The following is a 20,769-nucleotide window of genomic DNA, read 5'->3' as shown; positions in this document are numbered from 1 at the left end:
TTAGGTCAAAGTTTCCACATCCACCATCAGGAGTCATGAATGGAAAACCACAAGCAAAACGAGATCCCACCCGCCACTTCCTGGGCACTGCCCCTCAAGCCCGTCAGAACGGTTCAGATACAAAAGCTGCTCTCTGGAGGGACAGGAAATACTTGTGACTGCTGATTCCAATTGAAAAAAAAGAAGAAGAAGAAGAAAAAAAGGAAAGTGGCAGCAGTTTCAGGAGAGATAACAGGCCACCATGTTTGTGTTTGCACGAGTATCTCGGTTTAACGCCCCCCCAGTCCCCGTCCTTCACAGCGGACACGTCACGCGCAGGGGCTGTCAGGTCAAACTTCACACGGCGAGCTGCAGAGCAAACAGCACATGGGCACACAGAGCAAACACGGGGACAGAGAGCATGCATTCCTGTGCAGACGATCCTGGACTTTTGACTCACTCGGAAAGAGCGGAAGGCCTCAAAAACATGTAAGCCATTTGAGAACGCAGCTCCCCGCCGGGCCCAATTTGGACATGTTTGTTGTTGAAGTTCAGCCTATTTCTGTCCGCCACCCATCCCCATGACAACAATCGCCTTTTTAAAAAAAAAAAAAACGCGTTTCCTGACTTCACAAAGTGACATCACTTGGCGATTCACACCCTGCTCTTTAAATGGCCGCGCAGAGGAAGCTGACCTTACCGCCAACAGAGTTCCTTCTTTCTACCAAGTCAAAAAAAAAAAAAAAAAACGCAGCAAAGCTCCGAGCTTCGATATCAGGCACAAGCAGGTGAAAGGAGACGAGCGAACGGCCTTGAAATAGTAGCCTGATCTCAGATCTGCGCCTCAGGGTAACACGAGGCAAAGTTCCTGGCTGGTGACGACTTCTGCTGAGGACTGACTAACCTCAGAAGTTACGCCAAGTAGAACAGGACGATCTTATCTGACAAAAGGTGTCATTTGTTGGTTTTTTTGACTTTTTAAGCTAAACTTTAGGCACAGCTTCATTAAAACATAAAGTGTTAAGCTTGATCAAGAGTGCATTGACATTTTTTTTTTTTAAACCTTCAAAGAATTCTTGCTTAAGAACAGTTGAAGTTAGCTCCCTGATGGACAGAGTGATACTTTAGGGCACAGTTTACTTCCCAATCACTACTCAGAAACTAGACCTCTCATCATTTATTCACAACTAAAGTCTCTTTCCCCCCCTGCACACACACACACACACCCCCACATGCGCACAAACAGAGGAACAGAAAGGAAACACGCCGAGGCTCAGTTCGCTTCAGCTCGCCCTCCTCTCAGCCACCGTAAAAACGCCCTAAAAACTCTCATTTCCTCTTTTACGAGCTCAACTTCTTTCAAAAGGGAAATATTGCGCTTGCGACGGTCGCAGCTGCTCATTGAAAAGGCACCACTTCCATGCTGATCTGGATATACATTTTCTTTTTATTATTTCAACAGCATAGCATAAGAAAAAAAAAAAAATCAAAATTAAAAATTAAACAGAAGAATGCATGAACTTTCAACTGAATTGACTGCAGGACCTTCCAAGCTGGTGATGATGGCTTAATTTGCAAAAATAAAATAAAAAAAAAAAAAATCAAATAATAAAGAAAAAAGCACAGAAATAGAAGGGGGCTTGCAGTCACTGAAGCACCTGTCGGTGGTGGGGGGTGGTGGTGTAAGGGGGTTGGGAATTTCGTAAACACTTGCTGGAGTTCAAAAGTCAGTTAAGGAACATCAAAATACACGCAACCAGCAAGTTGCTAACCACCCAAAGTGCAAACTCAGCTGTCGAGAACACCCTTTGTTGTAGGAACCGCCTCAGTGTCGGGGGCACCTGGATCCCTGCTAAGGCAACTGAAACTACAAATACTTAACAGTCATGGAAGCTCTGAGAAACAAAACAAACAAACAAAAAAAAAAAAAAAAAGACTGGTGGTAACAGATTCTGACCCTGAAACGACAAAAGTAGAAACCCATATCACAGTGAGTGTGTGAGTATCCAGCGTCCACGTTAAGTGAGACACGGTGGATGTAACCACTGCACCGGAGAGAGAGAGGGAGCAGTCATCCCGCACGTCCGCTTCCGCCCCGTTACAATCCGCTCTGAGAGCAGGTGAGTTCCCCCCCACCCCCTCACCCCGAGGTCCAGACACATCCTTGACGCACATTCTTACACACAACAGAAGGCGGTTTAAGTCACGAGAGTGATATGCCGATTGGGGCGATGGGGTTTCTGGACTCCTCCGTCCTTTGGGACACGCATCTCAGTCCAGAACAAGAGCTACAGCGGGGGGGGGGGCTGCAGAACTATGTCCCTACAGGAAGTTAGAGGCTGAGGAGGAAACTAAAGAAATCGCTGCTGCAAGAGCTCAAAAGTAGGCTTATAGTATACTTTAGCAGTGCTGATTATACAAAGAAAAGAGATTTTTTTTTTTTTTTTGCTTAAATGAAATTTTGGGGTTAAAGAAAAGCTAACCTCAACAAAACGAAACAATAAAACCAAAAGTAATCGTGACTCCTTAATCCGTTTTCAGGAAAGAGATTGTGGTGATAATTGCTTTTTTTTTTTCTTCTTCTTCTTTTCTTTTCATTTTAGCTACATTTCATTCCTCCGAGTGTCCAGGCTGGTGAGTGGGGAGGAGGAAACATTAAGATTTGTAATTCGAGGTGAGCCAAGTCAGGCCCTCGTATAGTCCATCCCCCGTTGTCGCGCACGAGGGCTGAACGTACCAATTCCTATCTCGGATCCGGGTCAGGCCCAGCTTCTCCTGGATCTCGTGCGGCTTCATGGCGTCCGGCAGGTCCTGCTTGTTGGCAAAGATCAGGATGATGGCGTCCCTCATCTCCCGGTCGTTGATGATCCGGTGGAGCTCCTGCCTCGCCTCGTCGATCCGGTCCCTGTCGGCACAGTCCACCACGAAAATCAGGCCCTGGGTGCCCGTGTAGTAATGTCTCCAGAGCGGTCGGATCTTGTCCTGGCCGCCCACGTCCCACACGTTGAATTTCACATTCTTATAGGTGACGGTCTCCACGTTAAACCCGACCGTGGGGATGGTGGTGACCGACTGTCCCAGTTTCAGCTTGTACAGGATGGTAGTTTTCCCAGCAGCATCAAGTCCAAGCATCAATATTCTCATCTCCTTGTTGCCAAAGATCTTTGAAAGCATTTTCCCCATCTTGTCTGATGTGCATAAATACTTTGTTACAGTAAAGGGGGAGAAAAAAAAAGTAGTTCTTCTCTTAGGAGTGGAAAAGTAGTTTTTACTCCAAGGGAGAGGTCTTGGTTTCAGTGTGCAAAAGCTCCACACGTGATGGCAGCGGTGGGCCAACACGAGTGTCAATATTTCAAGTTTCTACAATTATCTGGACTGAGGTAATCCGACCTGAGCAGTTAGGAGGAACAGCGAACATGGAGCCCCTCACAGATTTGGGTGGGGATATATTTTCATCATCCACTGCCCTCCAATGTGAGGAGAAAAAATGACATCTTTTTTTTTTCTGAGCACAGACACTCCCTCCGAAATTCACAATTTTCTTTCAAAGGGATCCTCTTACTTCCAGGTGAGCTGGACCGGAAACAACTTTTATTTAATTAGTTGTTTCAAAACAAAACCCCCAAAAAAGGAAAAAAAAAAAAAGGCGGACAATACAAATCAGGCCCAGACCGAGCCGGGGGTTCCCACTTCCTTCTTGGCTGCCGGCTGTCCACACTTCGCCTTAGCTGTTTTTTTTTCTTTCTTTCTCTTTCATTCGATGAATTAAAAAAAAAAACCAACACGTTGCTATCCTCGCTAAAACACGCCCGAAAAACGTGAAGCTCTCCTCGCTCCGCTTCTGTACCGGAGGCATCCAGAGGAACACCGCTCCAAAGGTCACCGATTCATCCGACTTTCTTCTTCTTCTCTTCCCCCTGTGACACAGGAGCGGTCCGAAGGAGGAAGGGAGGGGTGTTAGTACAGAGGGCAACTTTGGAACCGAATAAATACTCGCTCCGCTAACATATCCGCTCGGCACCCGGCTGATACAAACTGACGGCGGGATACAAACCTGCGTTTGCGGCAGTCATTCCCCAGTCCCCCGAACCGTTTCTCCCCGCTCTCTTGCCGCCCTCAGTCTGTCTTCCTCCCCTCTCTGTCTCTCTCCCTCTCTCTCTCTGTCTCTGTGTCTCTCTGCCTTCAGCCGTTCACTCTCACAGCAGCGGCGGTGCTGTGTTACCGGAAAAGGTGCGGACCCAGATCAGCCGCCACTTCCTCTACACCCCGCTCACACACGACTGGTGCATTCAGGAGCTCCCCCACGGCTCGGATATCTTAATACACAAAACAAAAAAAGCGCTCAGAGCGTCAGGTTCGCCAAACCTCACGGGCCTCACTACGCATATTACTCCTACTGACGGTTTATGTTTGCTCAGAAACTAAAGCAAACGCCTGCATGCGAATTAATAATTATTACTCAAAATTAATTCGTTCATAATTTAAAACCAAAATAATAAGTTCGATAAAAACAGTTTTTCAAACATGGAAATGTGTCTATTCATTATTAGTGGTTCTATTTATCACTAACCATTGGCTATTTTTTTAGAAAGCAATGCAAACATGAAATAATAACCAACATTGTTTTAAGTATTGAAATTTCCAATTACCCTTTAAGTTACTGTACGCCATTCAGTGTTGCCAGATATACGACAATTAGCGTATTTTAAAGATAGTTTTAGGGTCTATAAGATATACAATAAGTAGTTTTTTAAGCCCGAATATACAATAGTTTTGGAATTTCCGTGCACCGAAAACCAACTCGTTTAATTCACGTGAGCACCCACATATCATCAGAAACTCCAAACCGACCAGCCAGACTGTGTGCTCCCCAGACCCGCAACCACTCTCCTCCCCTGTGCGCATGTTCAACAATCCCAACACATACCTAACACACACACACACCGCTAAGCAAGAAAGAGCACCCTCACTCAGCACATAGGATGATTTGGGTCGAAAATACGATCATTTTGAAGCGACAGTGCGATATTTCGTCATTTCCTATCTGGCAACCCTGTCGCCATTTCAAATGCGCGCAGCGTGAACATGCGCAGTGGCAACCGGTCCAGTACTTTTTGTTGACGCCATTTGTACATTCATTATGTATTTAGTCACCCCTCAGTGTGACTTGCAGCACAACGGGGACACGTAAGGCTGTACTCATATAACAAACGAAACTATTTGGTAGGCGTAATGACCGGAGGGGGGGTTACGGCCGGTTCTTTCCGATTTGTCGTATCATTCATTCAGTTTCCGTTGGATCAGAGCGTGACGTGGAGGCTGTGCGTGAGAAGGGAGGGGAGGGGAACCACAGTGTTTCAGCTGAAAACCCCACATGTATTTACACCTTTCTCAGTTTGTAACTCACTGTAACAGTCGCACACATGCTGTGTTGTCCTACAGTGTTTTCATGCATAATGTGCAGAGCAGTAGCTTGCACTATAGTAAGTGTTCAGACTTGTCAAAAAGCACAATGAACAAATCCTACTGGTTTTTCCACTGTTTTCCTTTTATGTACTGTACATATTTAGTGCACAAAATGGTGAAAAATAATGTTATCTAGTTTATCTTTTAGCTTTGTCACTTTGATCCTAAAACCTAAAGCAACTTATTTGAGTGAATCTTGGTATTACCATGATAGATATTATAATATTAATTTTATAAAGATAGTATTTTTTTCAGCGTACTTATTCATTTGTAGCCATTGTTTTTGTCTCTAGTTATTTGTCCCAAACTTGTTTTGTTTACTGTATATTAAATTTGTATTATATAGTCATTTGAGTAACCGTTTTAATTGAAAGCTAATAAAATGGCATCATTACAGTTACAGAATTAGCATAACAGAATTTGAACAGTCCTTTTAAAGTCCCCGAGTTTGGAATAATTTGCAACAAACGATGGAAAAGTTAACTGATTGTACATTTCTCAATTCTCTAGTGAAATAATTGCCCAAATGAAGAAAAATCTAAGATACACTACAACCCATACCGGTTAATGCTTTCATTCTCCTCAATTCATGCTTGATTGTCTCTTGTTCTTCATTCTACGAATGTGTTTTTATTTCATTTTATTGCTCTATTGTTAGTTTTAACTGTATAGCGGAAGTTTTGTTCTCCTAAAAGTCTAAGTGGGTCTGGAAACATGCCATTTGAGAGGTGTCCCATATGCAAGGCAATGACAGCAGTTGTTTTATAACTATAGTCACTGTTAAAAATAAGCCTAAATAAAATTATCTGGGTCATTCTGTGTTTCATTTTGCCTCTCTTTGCAACCACTCTGTGGATGTTTGTGGCAATTTTGATTATCAGTGACACTCATTTTTAATTTAATTTAGACCGTTTTGTACCTCTCTGTTGCCATCTTGTGTCTGCGGTCAATTTACAAATCATTATTTGCATGTTATCGTGCTTCTTTATTGGTTTAATTTCATTTATGAGCCTTTGAATTAATTGTTTTGCAGATGGGACTAGGAGCCCCTGGGCTTGTGCTTGGGAGGCCCCATTACCTCTGCGTGTCCGTGGTGACATGACTGGGCATGCGCAGTAGTCCCTCTGTTCTACCTCCAAGTTGACAAGTATGAAGCGCGTTTAGCCGCTGTACCGACGCCGACTTCGGAGCCTGTGTACAGAAACACAACATTCATTACACTGACTTGAACGCTACAGGTAAGCTCACCAACGGCGACTTGGTTAGCTATTTTGTTGTGTTCGAGCTACGAATGCTTCCAATGTAACAGTCAGCTAACGCTAGCCATGTTAGTAGAGTCGTTAGCCGGCTAGCTGGTATGGAACATGGTGCCGACTAATTACTGGAATAGGGGGCAACCGCATGGCATTTTGTTTATTAAGTATTCGTGTAAAAATTATCCCATCAGCTGGGCGACTCTATCACAATATATCGAATTCGTGCGCGGTAATAATACTTGCCTAACTAAATCATCGTGTTTTAAATGAACTCGAAGTTAAAAATGGCGCTCGTGTCAAGGTAGCAGCTGCGCTAGTTTGTGTAAAGTAGGCAGGCCTAACTTCAAGTTGAACTTTGTACAATCGCCTCACATATGAAACACGGTTTCAAAGCAGGCGAAACTCATTAATTGTAACAGACTGCATTGTTCGATTTACAGGATTTTAAATGTATAGGTTTTAAAGTTTGATAGACGTATTTATAAGGAGTTATTTATGCACAACAGATCACGAGGATGCATATTTTTAGTAGGTCGGCGGAGGGCGTATTTAATAAAACAAGGAAGTATCTTGTTGCACCACCTCTCGCTGTTTGACATTCCTCCAGCGCAAGGAAAGTCAAATACAAGTGGAATAATTTTTAAATTGTTTAAAGCTAGTGTGACTAAATTCAAGCCTCTTGATTAAAAAGTGCCACGGATTCTTTGTTGTGAGGTTGCTTGGTTTCCTTACTCCAGGAGGGAAAACATTAAAAGATTCTTTGTGTACTTTAAGTGGTTGTCACTATATTTTTGTTATTTTAACAATAAAAACATGTTTGTATTGTTTTGCCTACTTTGAAACCAAATTTCTGTAAGTCTTGTCTCAAAAGTTGTCATGGGTCTCATCTAATTAATCAAACTGTCATCTGGCCAATAAAGGTTAAAAATTACTCAAGTGGTGGAATTTGTCCACAGTTTCCAAGAATCCACTTCATGTTTTATTAACTTATTTTTGTCTTAATCCAAAAGATCTTGAAGATAAATCTTCACATTTGTGAAGCTGAGTTTAGACAACAAAAACCTGCTTGAAAAATTAACTTGAGGTTGTTGTTTAATTTACCGCAGTTGTTCACAATCTGCTTTGGTTTTCCAGCAGGTCAGGAATTCTCTGAAGAGTCTTATCAGTGGAATGCTGGACACTGAGTCCACTGCCATGGAGAGCAATGGAAACGCGTACCTTCCCGACTTTCCTGCTGAGGGCCAAGCAGCCGAATGGTCTGCAGGCCAGGTTTCTTCGGAACAACTCCCCAACGTGTTGCCCGAGGACTCTGAAGCTTCTCAAGAAGCTCCGGGGCAAGAGCAGCAGCCGCAGCAGCTGCAGCAGCAAATGGACTCCACAGAGCTGGGATCTGTGGAGAAGGCTGTGGAGCAGTTTCAGCTTGCTAATGCTCAGCTCGTCCAAGAAGAGCATCCACCACCTCCACCTCCTCCTCCGCCCACAGACGAGCCAGAACAAACAGAAGGACCTGCTCTGCCAGGCGAATCTGTACAAGATAGCAGTCAAGGTATCTATAAATATGTAGTCTAAGCGTGACATCGTTAGGCGTAGTTATTTATAAAGCAAGCAAATAAAACATCTACATGTCGCCATTTATTTAAATTTTGCCTCTAACTTTTCTTCTCTAGATGGAGCTGTAGCACCAGAGTCGATGGAGGATGGCATGGAGCTGGAAGAAACATCCAAAGAAGGTGCACAAGAAGTCGCTCTTCCTACTGAGCCACAGCTACCTTCAGAGTTTGAAAGGCTCTTCAAAATCTGCGAGGACAACCCAGAAGATTTTAACGCTTGGGTTACCCTGCTGCAATATGTGGAGCAAGAGGTAAGAGAAGTTAGACCTGTGTGAAAATATTTACCAGAATTAAGATACTTTTAATTATTATCATGACATAGGAAGCCCATTTACTTGCACATAAAAAAATGTAATATTTCTTGTGTTTTCGCAGAATGTTATTACAGCTGCAAGAAAGTCGTTTGATGTATTCTTCCTTCGCTACCCTTACTGCTACGGCTACTGGAAGAAGTACGCAGATCTGGAGAAAAAGCACGGAAATATACAGGTTGCAGAAGAGGTAAATGTTAAGCCTTTCCCATTCTGATGTAAAGTAATTTATTTTACTTTACATGTGCATTTTATCTACCATTTATTTACACTAATTCAGCACCATGTGCGTGTGAGTCTTTTACAGACTTCTTACAGGAACTGGTTAAAAAACTTTCAGCCACTGACAAATTGTTTTAAATTTTTCAAGGTGTACAGAAGAGGCTTACAGGCCATTCCTCTTAGCGTGGACCTTTGGCTTCACTACCTCACCTTTATTAAAGAGAATTCAGATCTCAGTGACCCTGAGACTGAGGGACGCATTAGAGCGTAAGTAAACCAGTTTTTGTATCATTACCCCTTAAAGTGTCATCTTTTAAGACAACAGGGATGTGATACAATATGGCTAGTCTAAAAGACTGCTTACAAAGTGTTACTTTTTTTTTCCCTCTAGTTCCTACGAACATGCAGTGCTTGCAGCGGGCACAGACTTTCGCTCAGACCGCCTTTGGGAAGCCTACATAAACTGGGAAACGGAGCAGCAGAAGCTGGCTAATGTCACAACCATCTATGATCGTGTCTTGAGTATCCCAACCCAGCTGTATTCCCAGCACTTGCAGAGGTATAGATTAAAAAGTAGTCAATATTTATTTACCCTGTAGTCATAACCCGTCTGCTTTGATCTGTTGTGCTTTGAGAGCGATATCGATTTTACCTTCCGTTTCATCTTCAAAGGTTCAAGGATCACGTGCAGAGCAACCACCCCAAGTACTTTTTGTCCGAAGAGGAGTTTCTTCAGCTCAGACACGAGTTTTCGAAATCCAGCCTGTCTGCGATGGTTGGTGAAGACGGAGAGCCGAGTGTTGCTCAGGAGGAGCTGCCACCCGGTACAGAGGATCTTGCGGATCCTGCTAAGGTACACATCTGATTGCTTATTAGGGAAGACAGATTAACAAAATGTTTTTGGGTGCAGGTTCGGGAGCTTGCCTCGTGTCGGTGGTAAAATTGATAAGTGTTCAGGCTTGAAGAGGTGTTTTTATGTCAGCAGCTAAGCCTGTGAATGCAAGTGGGATTCAGCTTGGCAACCAGTCGGGAACACGCCCTATAACTAACTGAATCCATCAGGGCTCGCTTGAACCCGGATCTTGCACCCAGAGTCGGATGTGCAGGGTACATTCATACCTCCTCTCTCCCCAGGTGTCTTGTCTCTGGCAAGATCATGGTGATGTGAATCTTTGGTAGCAGCACTGGATTTTACATCAAGTAGAGAGTGGTATGAACGAGCACGAATAAAGCTTCTGAACCTTTCTTTTTGTGTGCGTTTTCTTTTGTAGAGAGTCACAGAGATTGAGAACATGCGCCACAAAGTGATTGAGGTTCGCCAGGAAGTGTTCAACCACAATGAACATGAAGTCAGTAAGCGCTGGGCCTTCGAAGAAGGGGTAGGTTTTGGTTTCCTTCAGTTGATGTTTGGAAAACGAATCTCGTTTCTTCTGTCATTGACTGACTGAATCCTTTGCTTCCTTTCAGATTAAGAGACCTTACTTCCACGTCAAAGCCTTGGAGAAGACTCAGCTCAACAACTGGAAGGAGTACCTGGACTTTGAAATCGAAAACGGAACCCCGGAGCGTGTGGTGGTCCTTTTTGAACGATGCCTCATCGCTTGCGCACTCTACGAGGAGTTCTGGATCAAGGTAGCGTGATGTTGAACCCCTTTCGCATCGCTGCTGCCTCCCTGCACTTCCCCATCAACGATGATATCACATCGACACAGTGAAACGTCCTGCACTCTCTTTGCGTGTAACGTTGATATGTGACTGTATCTGTTGTATTAGGGGATGGCCAGCTTGCCACACAAGATTTGACTGCAGCATTTGCCAACTACTACGTTGCATCTTCTTCGTCTCCCACTACCTTACAGAAACTTATCTAATTGGTTCCATGAAGGTGCTGATGGGTTTACACAGAAAATTTCTAAGAACGATCTTGTCAATGAAGCAATTCACTGTCTGCATCAGCTGATTTGATAGGTCTTAAATATTTTGTCTTTTTTGCTTTTTTCTCTTTCCTTTCTTTTCTTTTTTCCTCTGTCCTCTCCTGCATTCCTTCCAACTTGCTTTCTTTTTTTCACTCTAAAGTATGCAAAATATCTAGAGGGCTTCAGCACTGATGGTGTGAGACATGTCTACAAGAAGGCGTGTACCGTCCACCTCCCCAAGAAACCCTCCATCCACCTGATGTGGGCGGCCTTTGAGGAGCAACAAGGTGAGCGACTCGGATTACAGGTGCAAATGAAGAAGACACTAAAATGAGTCACTAAGTCAGACTGAAAATTTCGTGTCTTTCTTTCGTCCAGGCAACGTCGATGAGGCCCGTCGAATCCTGACATCCCTGGAGGCGACGATTCCTGGTCTAGCCATGGTACGTCTTCGGAGGGTCAGTATGGAGCGTCGCCACGGTAACCTGGAAGGAGCAGAAGCACTGTTGAGGGAAGCAATGGAGTCCGCGAAGAATGCTACTGAGACGTCGTTTTACGCTGTGAAGCTGGCAAGGCAGCTGATGAAGGTCCACAGAAGTCTGAGCAAGGCGAAGAAGGTGCTGCTCGAGGCTATTGAGAAAGACCTGGTGAGTGTTGGTTGATTGTGTAGTATGTAGATATACACCCTGTATACTCTCAGCAGTCCTTTAATATTCATTACAAAGGTGTTCTTTTATCTGATTAAACATTTTTGTGTTTACAGACTAGTTCAAAACTATATCTGAACTTGCTTGAGCTGGAATTCAGCGGGGACGTTCAGCAGAACGAAGCTGAGATCTTGGCTTGTTTTGACCGCGCCCTGACCAGCCCCATGCCCCTGGAGTCTCGCATAGTCTTTTCCCAGCGCAAGGTCGAGTTTTTGGAAGACTTTGGCAGTGACATAAATGTGTGAGTTTCTTTTGTTTGTGAATGTACAGCAATTCATAAGTGTTATTCTTTATTCTTTGTCTCAAGAATTGTTCATCTGCTTCTCTCAGACTTGTAGCTGCATACGAGGAACAACAAAAGCTACAGAAAGAAAGTGACTCTTTGAAGAGGAAGGCGGAGAACGGATATGACAGGTGGGATAACGAATGTCACACATCTACATTTTCTTTCTCAACATTTTTGAGCAGCTTTTACAAGTGTTCAATGTTGTGAACACAAGCATGGCAGCACCCAAATAGGATATAACGATCATTAGTTTTAAACCTCCAAAGCAAGCATTTGCTAATCTGAACTTTGTTCTCCAGCTCTCAAGAACCTGATGCCAAAAGACAACGAGTGGACGACCCTGCTGCAGTTGCTGCAAACGCGATGGCGGACATGACGGCAAACAATTCTGCATACAACAGCTGGTACCAGGTACGTTTTTCTCACAACTCGCTGTTTAACTTTTTTTTTTTTGTATTTGTGGAACAGTCTTTGAAATGAATACATAAGCTAAGTTTAGGCTTAAGCGTGCCAGAACCTGCTGGAAGTAATGTAATAATGTTCTTCTCTGTTTTTAGCAGCAGTATGGTGGCTGGGGACAGAATTCATGGGGTCAGTACAACCAGTACGCTCAGTACAACCAATACTACCCTCCTCCTACATGATGAACGAACGTCTTGCATGAAGATGGAAATGAGTCTTTTCTGAGCTTCTTAAATCTTTGAGCAGAATACAATACCTGGGTGTCATGGAGATTTCAGTTCAACTATACAATACACAGAATAACCTTTGTTCTTGTTCTTCTCACACCTTTTGGCTTAGTTTTTTAATAGGTTAATACCCACGGTACAACCATTGTTTAGAAGATTTTGCCCTTTTTATATATAGTACTCTTCGTTCATTTTTTTTGTTGAGAACAGTAATGATTGATCATCTCAAAACTTTGTTTTGATTAAATAAAAAATGTGTGAAGGCAGGTTCTTTTTTTTTTTTTTTTTTTTTTTCCTTCCATGTGTGATATACAAAGACTTTAATTCACAATTTTACTTGTGGAAAAATGCTTTCATTGGTATAAGAGTCGTGGTTTTCTTTCCCAAAAGTTAACATTTTAAAATTTCATGTATCATTTTGTTAAGAGCAATGAAGAGCTCCGTGTTTTGTTTTTTTTTAAATTTTATTTTGACTTTATTTCATAATAAAGAGATCCTAAACTGTCCCTACTTGATGTTGTCATGTTTGTGATAATTGAGTTATCTTCAGTGCTTTAAACCTATCTCACTGGTTAGTGGCATTTATACATTCTAAATGTTAACATATATATTGACAGTAGTTTTGGGAGCAGTCTCATATTGTATTAGGAAAAAAAGCGTTACAAAAATCACTTTCAGCACTGTTATGGGGTTAACGGATGTTGCCCTTATGTATTATACATATGTATCTATATATATATATTATAAAGAAAGCTATATATGTATAAATATAGTTGAATAGGTTCACTAAAACAGACATGGCGTAGTGATCACTTCCGCCGAGTGTTACGTAAATCTGCACATGCGCAGTGTCGCCCCTCAGACAGTCCTTTTTATGCTTACCGTGGAACGACTAGCATCAAACGAGGTGAGAGCTTCTCAGTTTTCACCAAAAAACATTATTAAACCACGGTTAAACAGGTTGTACTTTGTTAATACGTTATTTATATCATTAGCTGTCATATATTATGCCCTATATTTTATTCTGAAAGCACATTTTATGTATATTTAAGCGGCTTTTCCGACACGCATGCTCCATGTGTGGCTAGTTGAGCTAGCATAGAGTTTACCAAAAGCTCGCTCAGTTTCTGGCGCCTTGTTGTTTACTACTTCACTATACTTCTTTTTGTCAAAGTTTCGGAGACGCTCTATCTTGTTTTTGCTTGACATATGTGGTTTGCGGCAAGGTGAATGCCAGTATTTTACCGTAATTTTTCAAAACTTTAAACAGTCCGATTTCCGCAACAGATAGCGGCAGACATCTTGTTTTGTTCAAGCAGATGAAGCAAAGCTTAAACAAACTTTGGAAAGACTGATCGATCATCTAGGATACCCGTAGATTGTGGTGGTGACTTAGCATTACCTAAATTTATTTCAAAAGCTGCAATTTTAAAATGTTACGAGTGTGTTAAGTCAGTAAAAAAGTGTAGGAACTAACTGCAGCTGTTTTTTTTTTTTCCAGCATCAAGATGCAGCTGTTTTTGCGTGCCCAGAACACCCACACCCTTGAGGTGACCGGACAGGAGACTGTTGGCCAGATCAAGGTACAAAGTTTACAGACGGAAAGCCTGAGCTCACGGCATTCGTTGTTCATAAACACTCAGCTGTTACACGCCTAGTAAGGGCTTCAGTCTGTGTTCTGAAAATGTCTGGACTCTGGCATCTTTCAGGCCCATGTCCAAACCCTGGAAGGACTCTGTGTCGAGGATCAGGTCCTGCTGCTCGCCGGGTGCCCGCTGGAGGATGATTCCTCTCTGGCATCCTGCGGTGTGTCCGAGCACTGCACCCTGGAGGTGGCTGGCAGGCTGCTCGGAGGTCAGTTCATAGACGCAGAACTAGTTTTCTTATATTATTGTTGCACGGCTTGAAAAGTGTCACCAGGATTGACCAGTTTCTGTTGACTTGGGATAAATGTCTTTTGACTTGATTTTCTGGTTTTTCTTTCCTTTTCCAGGTAAGGTGCATGGTTCACTTGCCCGTGCTGGAAAAGTGAGAGGACAAACTCCTAAAGTAAGATTATAATACAAGCTGTTTCATAATTCCTTTCCCTTTAATAACACTTAAATCACATTGTAATTGTCATGAATATGTATAAAAACAGATTTTTTTTTGTTTCTTTTGTGCTTTAGCTGACGCACTTACTGAACTTCTCTACATTTATATCCTAAGTAAATTGTTGTAAATCTTTCACCGTCTCATCCAGGTTGACAAGCAGGAGAAGAAGAAGAAGAAGACTGGCCGCGCTAAGCGCCGTATCCAGTACAACAGGCGCTTTGTGAACGTCGTGCCCACCTTCGGAAAGAAGAAGGGACCCAACGCAAACTCCTAAGTGCTTCAATGACCCGAAGGAGAAACGGCACCGACACCTGCTAGTTTTCACCAAGTTCAATGTTGTCCTGTACAGAATAAAAAGTTTGACTTGGCTTCGAGTGGCGTCTTCAGTAATATAAGTTGGAGTCACTGGCTGTTAAATAGCTTCTTAAAGTCTGGATTCATTTATTTTGCATGTAATTGATTTTCAAATAAAACACAAATAGATGCATTTCAAAAGGTTAATAGCTCAGTGATTTTTTACTTGAATATCTAAAGTGGTTTTGTCTTCCAAATGTGGAGTTTAGAGGTTAAAAAGTACTAAAGTTTTGAACTTTATAGTTGGCAACACTCTTTAGACAAGTAGGAGTTTATAATGTGAAATATCTCAAATTAAAACTAGTAGTTTCTTTGAATGAACTGAGTGAAACGGCTTTATTGATCAGTTAAATTGTACATGCAAAAGAACAGAACAACTTCAAAGGTTTCATATGTACATTATTGACAAGCAATCTCATCCAAGTCGGAACTTAAAATGATAGGTTATAAGTAAATTGGAATAATGAAAGCAAAGCAGACATGTCAGAGCAGGGTTTACTGCAGTCCAACAACTGTAAACTTCAATCTTCAGGAGAAAACAAAAAAAAGAAACGTAGAACATGCAGACAAAAGATTTAATCCACAGACACCAGCTCGACCTCAAAAATCAGCTTTGCATTCGGTGGGATTCTGGTGAGGCAGGAATTAAGGACAGAATCAAATTACAGCAACAATTTAAGAAAAAATAAACTGATTCCGGCACTTCAGTGTGGACCCACACCTAAACCGTGTCATCATCCAAGAAAAATAAACTACCAAAATCACCTTATGTAATCTGACCGATGAGCCCAATTTCAACAATAATGGGATATTGTGTAAAATGTAAATAAAACAATATAATGATTTGCAAATCTCATTAAACCATATTTCACAGTGGAACATAGTAAACATGTAACGATTAAACTAAGAAACTACAGTTATTATTGGGAACAAAGTACGGTAATTTCAAATTTTATGGCAGCAACATCAAAAAAGTTGGGATAGGAGCAACAATAGGCTGTAAATATAGGTGGTGTGAATAAGAAACTGCTGGAGGAGCTTTTTACAACGAGTAAGGTTAATTGGCAACAGGTCTGTAGAGGACTGAGTATAAAAAGCATTTTAGAGAGGCTGAATCTCTTGGAAGTAAATATGGGCAGAGGTTAAACCAATCTGCAAAAACTGTACCTTAAACAAACTTTTAAAAATGTGTTTTAACACAGAGGTCCCCAACCCCCGGGCCACGGACCAGTACCGGGCCGCACAGAAAGAATAATGAACTTATAGTATTTCCGTTTTTTTATTTTCGGAGTCAGAACGACATTAATTTTAAAAACGGACCAGATTCTCTCCTCTACATCCATCTATGACTCCCTCTTGATGCGTGTCAGAACGCTTATCTAGGTCACGTGATCCGTTACCGCTAAAAACAAACCCACAAGCAGCAAAATGAGTAAAAAACAAACGTCTCTGGAAGCCCTAGATGGGACTGTCTGGTTACTGAGAAACAGGCACAGGGCTCCACTGATTCAGCGTTATGGTGAGTTGTATTCTTTGTGCACTTTATATTTGTGGTGCATCTTATTCTAAAGTTTAAACATCGCCATATTGACCAGAGAACATCAGGGGGAGGAGAAGTTATTCATGTTGATAACACAACACCAGGACACAGCTAACAAAGCTGTGAGGACACGGTGGATTTACATTTATTATGTTTTAAGAAATACCCCCGTTTTCATGCCGGTTGTATCATTTTATTTTGTTGTATTTATCCGCCACATCTTTAAAGGACGGTCCGTGAAAATACTGTCTGATAATGAACCGGTCCGTGGAGCTAGAAAAGTTGGGGACTGCTGTCTTAACAGAAAACTGAAATATCACATCGGCTCCTATTTGTTTACAGATTGTTGGTAAAAAAAAGAAGGGAATCTTCAAAATGGCAAGCCTGGTCCTGTCACCACTGTTTCGAAATGTAATGCTGCCATGAAATTCAAAATTACCTTATTTTGTCCTAAAAAAATGGTCCAATTCCTTAGTCTAAACATTTAACACGTTGACCATGCTCCACTGTAAATAAATTATGGGTTTATAAAATTTGCAAATCATTGTATTCTGTTCTTTATTAACATTTTACCCAGCGTCCCATTTTTGTTGTTATTGGACATATTTGATTCTTCTGGAGCAAAAACTGACACAAAATAAAGGAGAAAAGGATACTTGGACTCAGGGAGGCCCTTCCTTCCATACGCCCACTCAGGATCGATCTCCAGTCGTGCTGTTTCACCCTTGCTCATTGTCAGGAGGCCCTCGTCCCACTGATGACGGCGGCGGGAGGCGGACACAAGCGTGAGTACATAATTACATGAAAGCACGTGGCAAAGTTTGAGTAAATAAACCAGAACTTACTCCTTTGATGACTCTGCCCATTCCAACTTTGAAGCTCAGAGGTTTAGCCTGCTTCTTCTTCCTTGCAGCTGCATTGGAACAAGTGAACATCAAAATCAGTTTTATCGATAGAACCTGGAAATCCGGCTTGTTGAAGGAGGTCCCGGTCAGCACATTAGACACACGCCGACACCGCTTACGCGCGTGCTTCTGCAGACTCGTACCTGTGGGTATGTTTGTGTCAAAAACGGTTCCATCTTCCAGAGTGCCAGTGTACCAGCAGCTCACGGTGTCGCCCTTCTTCGGGAAGTTCGTCTTGTCTCCTTTCTTTAGCACTGATTTGGTGTACTTTGGAGGACCCTGAGCCGAGCAGAGACACATTTTTACTTTCTTGTGTTGAAACCAAGCAGTTGTAACTATTTATTTACATGGACGAGCACCTCATCCACAACTTCTGCCTTGACTTCTTTGGGCTTTTCCTCAATCTTCACAGCTTTAATCTGCTCCGCCACGTCCTCCTCTGGTTCGGTGCCTTTAAACCTCTGCAAAACACAAGTTCACACACTTTTCATGTCAACTCCGGCTGCTGGAGCAGCGGAACAATGTCAAGCCTCTGCAGCGTCACTTACTTTGCTCTCAAAGAGCTGGTTGTAAGCTATGATTAGCTGGTCTTTCTTTGCCGTTTTGGACACATTCTTAATATTTCCCAGCATCTTGTGCTCATTGAGGAACTGAAAGACAAGAAAGGGAACGTTAGCAGACTTTTTACGCTGCGATGAAACACCGCAGGGAGTTCTCTTGTGTCCGACGCGAACATGTTGCTGCTGTTTTGCTAACCCTGCAGCATGATGCAGCCCCAAAAATGAGCCCTCCCGGGCGTAAAGTGCGAACATTTTCCAAACAAAACCCGTCCGAGCCTAAAGGGATAAGCATACCGAGTGTGCCGCATTGTCCTGGAGGAACTTTATTATGTCTTTTTTGGGTAAATCGTCACTTTTGAGCTGCTCATCGCTCCACTCCCGTGTCGGCTCGGCCGCCATTTTAAAAGGTGAACTTTGAACTCCCCGCGTAAAGAATGCGGGAACAATAAAGTTTTAACATTTTGAATTTCAACCTAAAGTCTAAAATATATAATTAAATCTCGACATTACAGACTTATATATATATATATTTTAAAGATTCACAAGATGGCCTCAAATTTATTTATTCCAATCACACTGGTGGAAAAAACAAACCAAAAAACAAACAAACAAAAAAAACCGACCCTGAAGTGTGACACCGACTGTAATAGGCCTATATGGAGTCATTAACAGATTATTTAAATATCATAAAATTAGAAAATGCTGAAAATACTCTTTGTTTTGTCTTTTTTTGCGTTCAACATGTTGTGTATTCTGCCACCTTCTGGAGAAAGATGTGAGAAGTTTCAGGAAAAAAAAATTAACCACCTCGAAGGGAATATTTTAAACAAATGTTTTGAACACCCAATCTTTATTGAGATCTTTATACACATAAGCCACAAACTGACGTCATTTTATCTATTATTATAAGAGGAAATGTGATTCTTTTAATGGCAAAGTAGATCCAAACATCCTGGAAAACTTTTGCTTTTTTCCCCAGTCACAGCAGAAAATAGTATTTTCTCTTTATATGATGAAGAGTTAATTGTCATTTATATTCATGTCTTCTGAATTAGCTTATGCTGTGCTGCAAAACTGTATTTTTTATTGTTTAAGTGTTAGAAATGATTACTGCTCTGAAATACATCTGGGCACTGTTAGTCTCAATCCCATAAACCAAGAGTTTTCCATGTTTTCTATAATGTTCAAATTATAGCATGTCTCGCTAAAAGAAACATAATCACATCTAAAGCAGACATTGTTAAAGCACAAGTTGTTTTCATCAAACTGTGCACTAATGAACCCCCACGCCATCAGAGATGCTCAGAAGATCTGAAGTCCATCATTTCTAGAAGGTTTTACATTTAAAATTCCTCAGAGCACATGTCAGTTTTCCAACTTCATCACAGTTACATAGCAGAATATTTGAATATATTTGTATATTTTTTTATTTCCTATCATAATAGAACTTTACCAAACATGTTGTGAAAGCATGATGTGTAAAACCTTGTTTCCTAACAAAACCTGCTGAGCCTGTGCAGTGATTCTTAGTCCAGGATTGTTAGGTTTTAACGTCGTGTGACAACCCAAGTCACAGGCATTCAATTATAGTTTTTAGACTTTTTCTTTGAAATATTCACCGCATTCTTCCACAAAGCATCTAAACGCTCTCTGTCTTTACCAGCCATTCTAATTTATTTTGTATATTTTTTATTGGTATGATTTTTATGTGTGCTGGATCAACTTTATCTCAACTCAGAAATCCAACAAAATCTCAACAGTCTCATGTAGATGGTAAAGAGTTTCAGGAGCATTAGCACCATCTTGTGGATGTAATCTAATTATTGTACTGTAAAAAAGGTGTATGTTTGTGCAAATTTGTCCACCTGTTAGCAAAATATCTCATGAACCAATGGATGAATTTTAATGAAACTCTCAGAAAGTAGTCACTGGCTGTTCATCTACCACTGATTAACCTTTGGAGTCAACCTGATCAAGATGGCCGGTGCAGCTAAGTGATCTTTGAAAAAATCAAAAAAGATTATAACTTAATGATTTTTACAGATATTGAGATCAAACCTGGTGTGGTAGTAGCTGAGAGTCATCCCCTACACATACTTTGATTACTAACTGATTGCACCGGATCTTTGTTTGAAACTTTGCCATTAACTATAGGAGTCTGTCTGTCTGTTAGCATAATGTTTAAAGGACCACTGGACGGATTTTCACGAAACTCTTAGTAAGTAATAATTGGATGCATGTCTACAACTGATGAACTTTTGGAGTTACCCTGATTCAAGATGGTTGCTACAGCCAACTGACTTTAAGGAACACATAAATGCCTTTAACTCTGCCAATTTCACAGATATTTTGTTTAAATCTGGTGTGGTAGAATAGGTGGAAGCCATCTCCAACACATATTGTGGGTGCTAAAAAAGTGCAAAATCTTTGCTTAAGCTTTGGCAGTAACTGTTGGAATGGATCACGTTTGTCTGTTAGCAAAATATCTCATGAACCCCTGGACTAATTTTCATAAAACTCTCAGGAAATGATCGTTGGGTGTACATCTTCATCTCATTAACTTTTGGAGTTAACCCAGTTCGAAATGACCGCCACAGCTAATCGACAGTTGCAAACACAAACACCGCTACAACACAGTCAACTTTACAGATACTGAGCTAAAATCTGGTGTAGTAGTAGATGAGAGTATTTCACAACTCTGAATGCTAACAGACTGCGTCTGACGTATTTTTGTTTTTTAACTAGGTTTAACCAAAATGGTGACAACCAGGGCCGGATTTAGGAGGATGGGGGCCCCTGGGCTTGAGTCAACATGGGGGCCCCCTATATATATATATATATATATATATATATATATATATATATATATATATA

The 20,769-nt window shown here is 41.6% G+C and overlaps 4 protein-coding genes across 6 annotated transcripts; 2 read left to right on the top strand and 2 right to left on the bottom strand.

Annotated features, from left to right (window-relative positions):
- Positions 1-2,357: 2,357 nt before the first annotated feature.
- arf6a (ADP-ribosylation factor 6a) lies at positions 2,358-4,208 on the bottom strand. Its single transcript, XM_017408984.3, has 2 exons — positions 4,034-4,208; positions 2,358-3,896 (listed from the first exon to the last, which is right to left on the bottom strand). The coding sequence occupies exon 2, from the start codon at positions 3,160-3,162 to the stop codon at positions 2,635-2,637; it is 528 nt and encodes a 175-aa protein (XP_017264473.1). The 5' UTR covers positions 3,163-3,896; positions 4,034-4,208; the 3' UTR covers positions 2,358-2,634.
- A 2,317-nt stretch (positions 4,209-6,525) lies between these two features.
- On the top strand, positions 6,526-12,952 carry prpf39 (PRP39 pre-mRNA processing factor 39 homolog (yeast)). Of its 3 annotated transcripts, none has more exons than XM_025004371.2 (15): positions 6,526-6,683; positions 7,836-8,247; positions 8,369-8,562; positions 8,687-8,812; positions 8,993-9,111; positions 9,236-9,403; positions 9,517-9,697; positions 10,116-10,223; positions 10,312-10,476; positions 10,921-11,047; positions 11,139-11,407; positions 11,524-11,708; positions 11,798-11,881; positions 12,053-12,164; positions 12,314-12,952. In XM_025004371.2, the coding sequence occupies exons 2-15, from the start codon at positions 7,872-7,874 to the stop codon at positions 12,395-12,397; spliced, it is 2,298 nt and encodes a 765-aa protein (XP_024860139.2). In that variant the 5' UTR covers positions 6,526-6,683; positions 7,836-7,871; the 3' UTR covers positions 12,398-12,952. The 3 variants fall into 3 exon arrangements, with proteins under 3 accessions (XP_024860139.2, XP_017264778.1, XP_017264779.1); XM_017409289.3 differs by having other exon boundaries at positions 12,311-12,952; XM_017409290.3 differs by having other exon boundaries at positions 6,548-6,683; positions 7,839-8,247; positions 12,311-12,952.
- Positions 12,953-13,943: 991 nt separating this feature from the next.
- faua (FAU ubiquitin like and ribosomal protein S30 fusion a) lies at positions 13,944-14,904 on the top strand. Its single transcript, XM_017409020.3, has 4 exons — positions 13,944-14,025; positions 14,152-14,296; positions 14,436-14,491; positions 14,685-14,904. Exons 1-4 carry the CDS (start codon positions 13,951-13,953, stop codon positions 14,808-14,810), a joined length of 402 nt encoding a protein of 133 aa, XP_017264509.1. The 5' UTR covers positions 13,944-13,950; the 3' UTR covers positions 14,811-14,904.
- A 303-nt stretch (positions 14,905-15,207) lies between these two features.
- On the bottom strand, positions 15,208-18,309 carry fkbp3 (FKBP prolyl isomerase 3). Its single transcript, XM_017409019.2, has 7 exons — positions 18,190-18,309; positions 17,884-17,985; positions 17,695-17,796; positions 17,479-17,614; positions 17,276-17,343; positions 17,087-17,184; positions 15,208-15,520 (listed from the first exon to the last, which is right to left on the bottom strand). The coding sequence occupies exons 1-7, from the start codon at positions 18,292-18,294 to the stop codon at positions 15,466-15,468; spliced, it is 666 nt and encodes a 221-aa protein (XP_017264508.1). The 5' UTR covers positions 18,295-18,309; the 3' UTR covers positions 15,208-15,465.
- Positions 18,310-20,769: the final 2,460 nt, after the last annotated feature.

The sequence above is a fragment of the Kryptolebias marmoratus genome, linkage group LG19, assembly GCF_001649575.2.
Source record: "Kryptolebias marmoratus isolate JLee-2015 linkage group LG19, ASM164957v2, whole genome shotgun sequence".
Classification (NCBI taxonomy): domain Eukaryota; kingdom Metazoa; phylum Chordata; class Actinopteri; order Cyprinodontiformes; family Rivulidae; genus Kryptolebias; species Kryptolebias marmoratus.
Note: the sequence above shows the minus strand (reverse complement) of the source record. Positions and strands in the feature narration are given on the sequence as shown.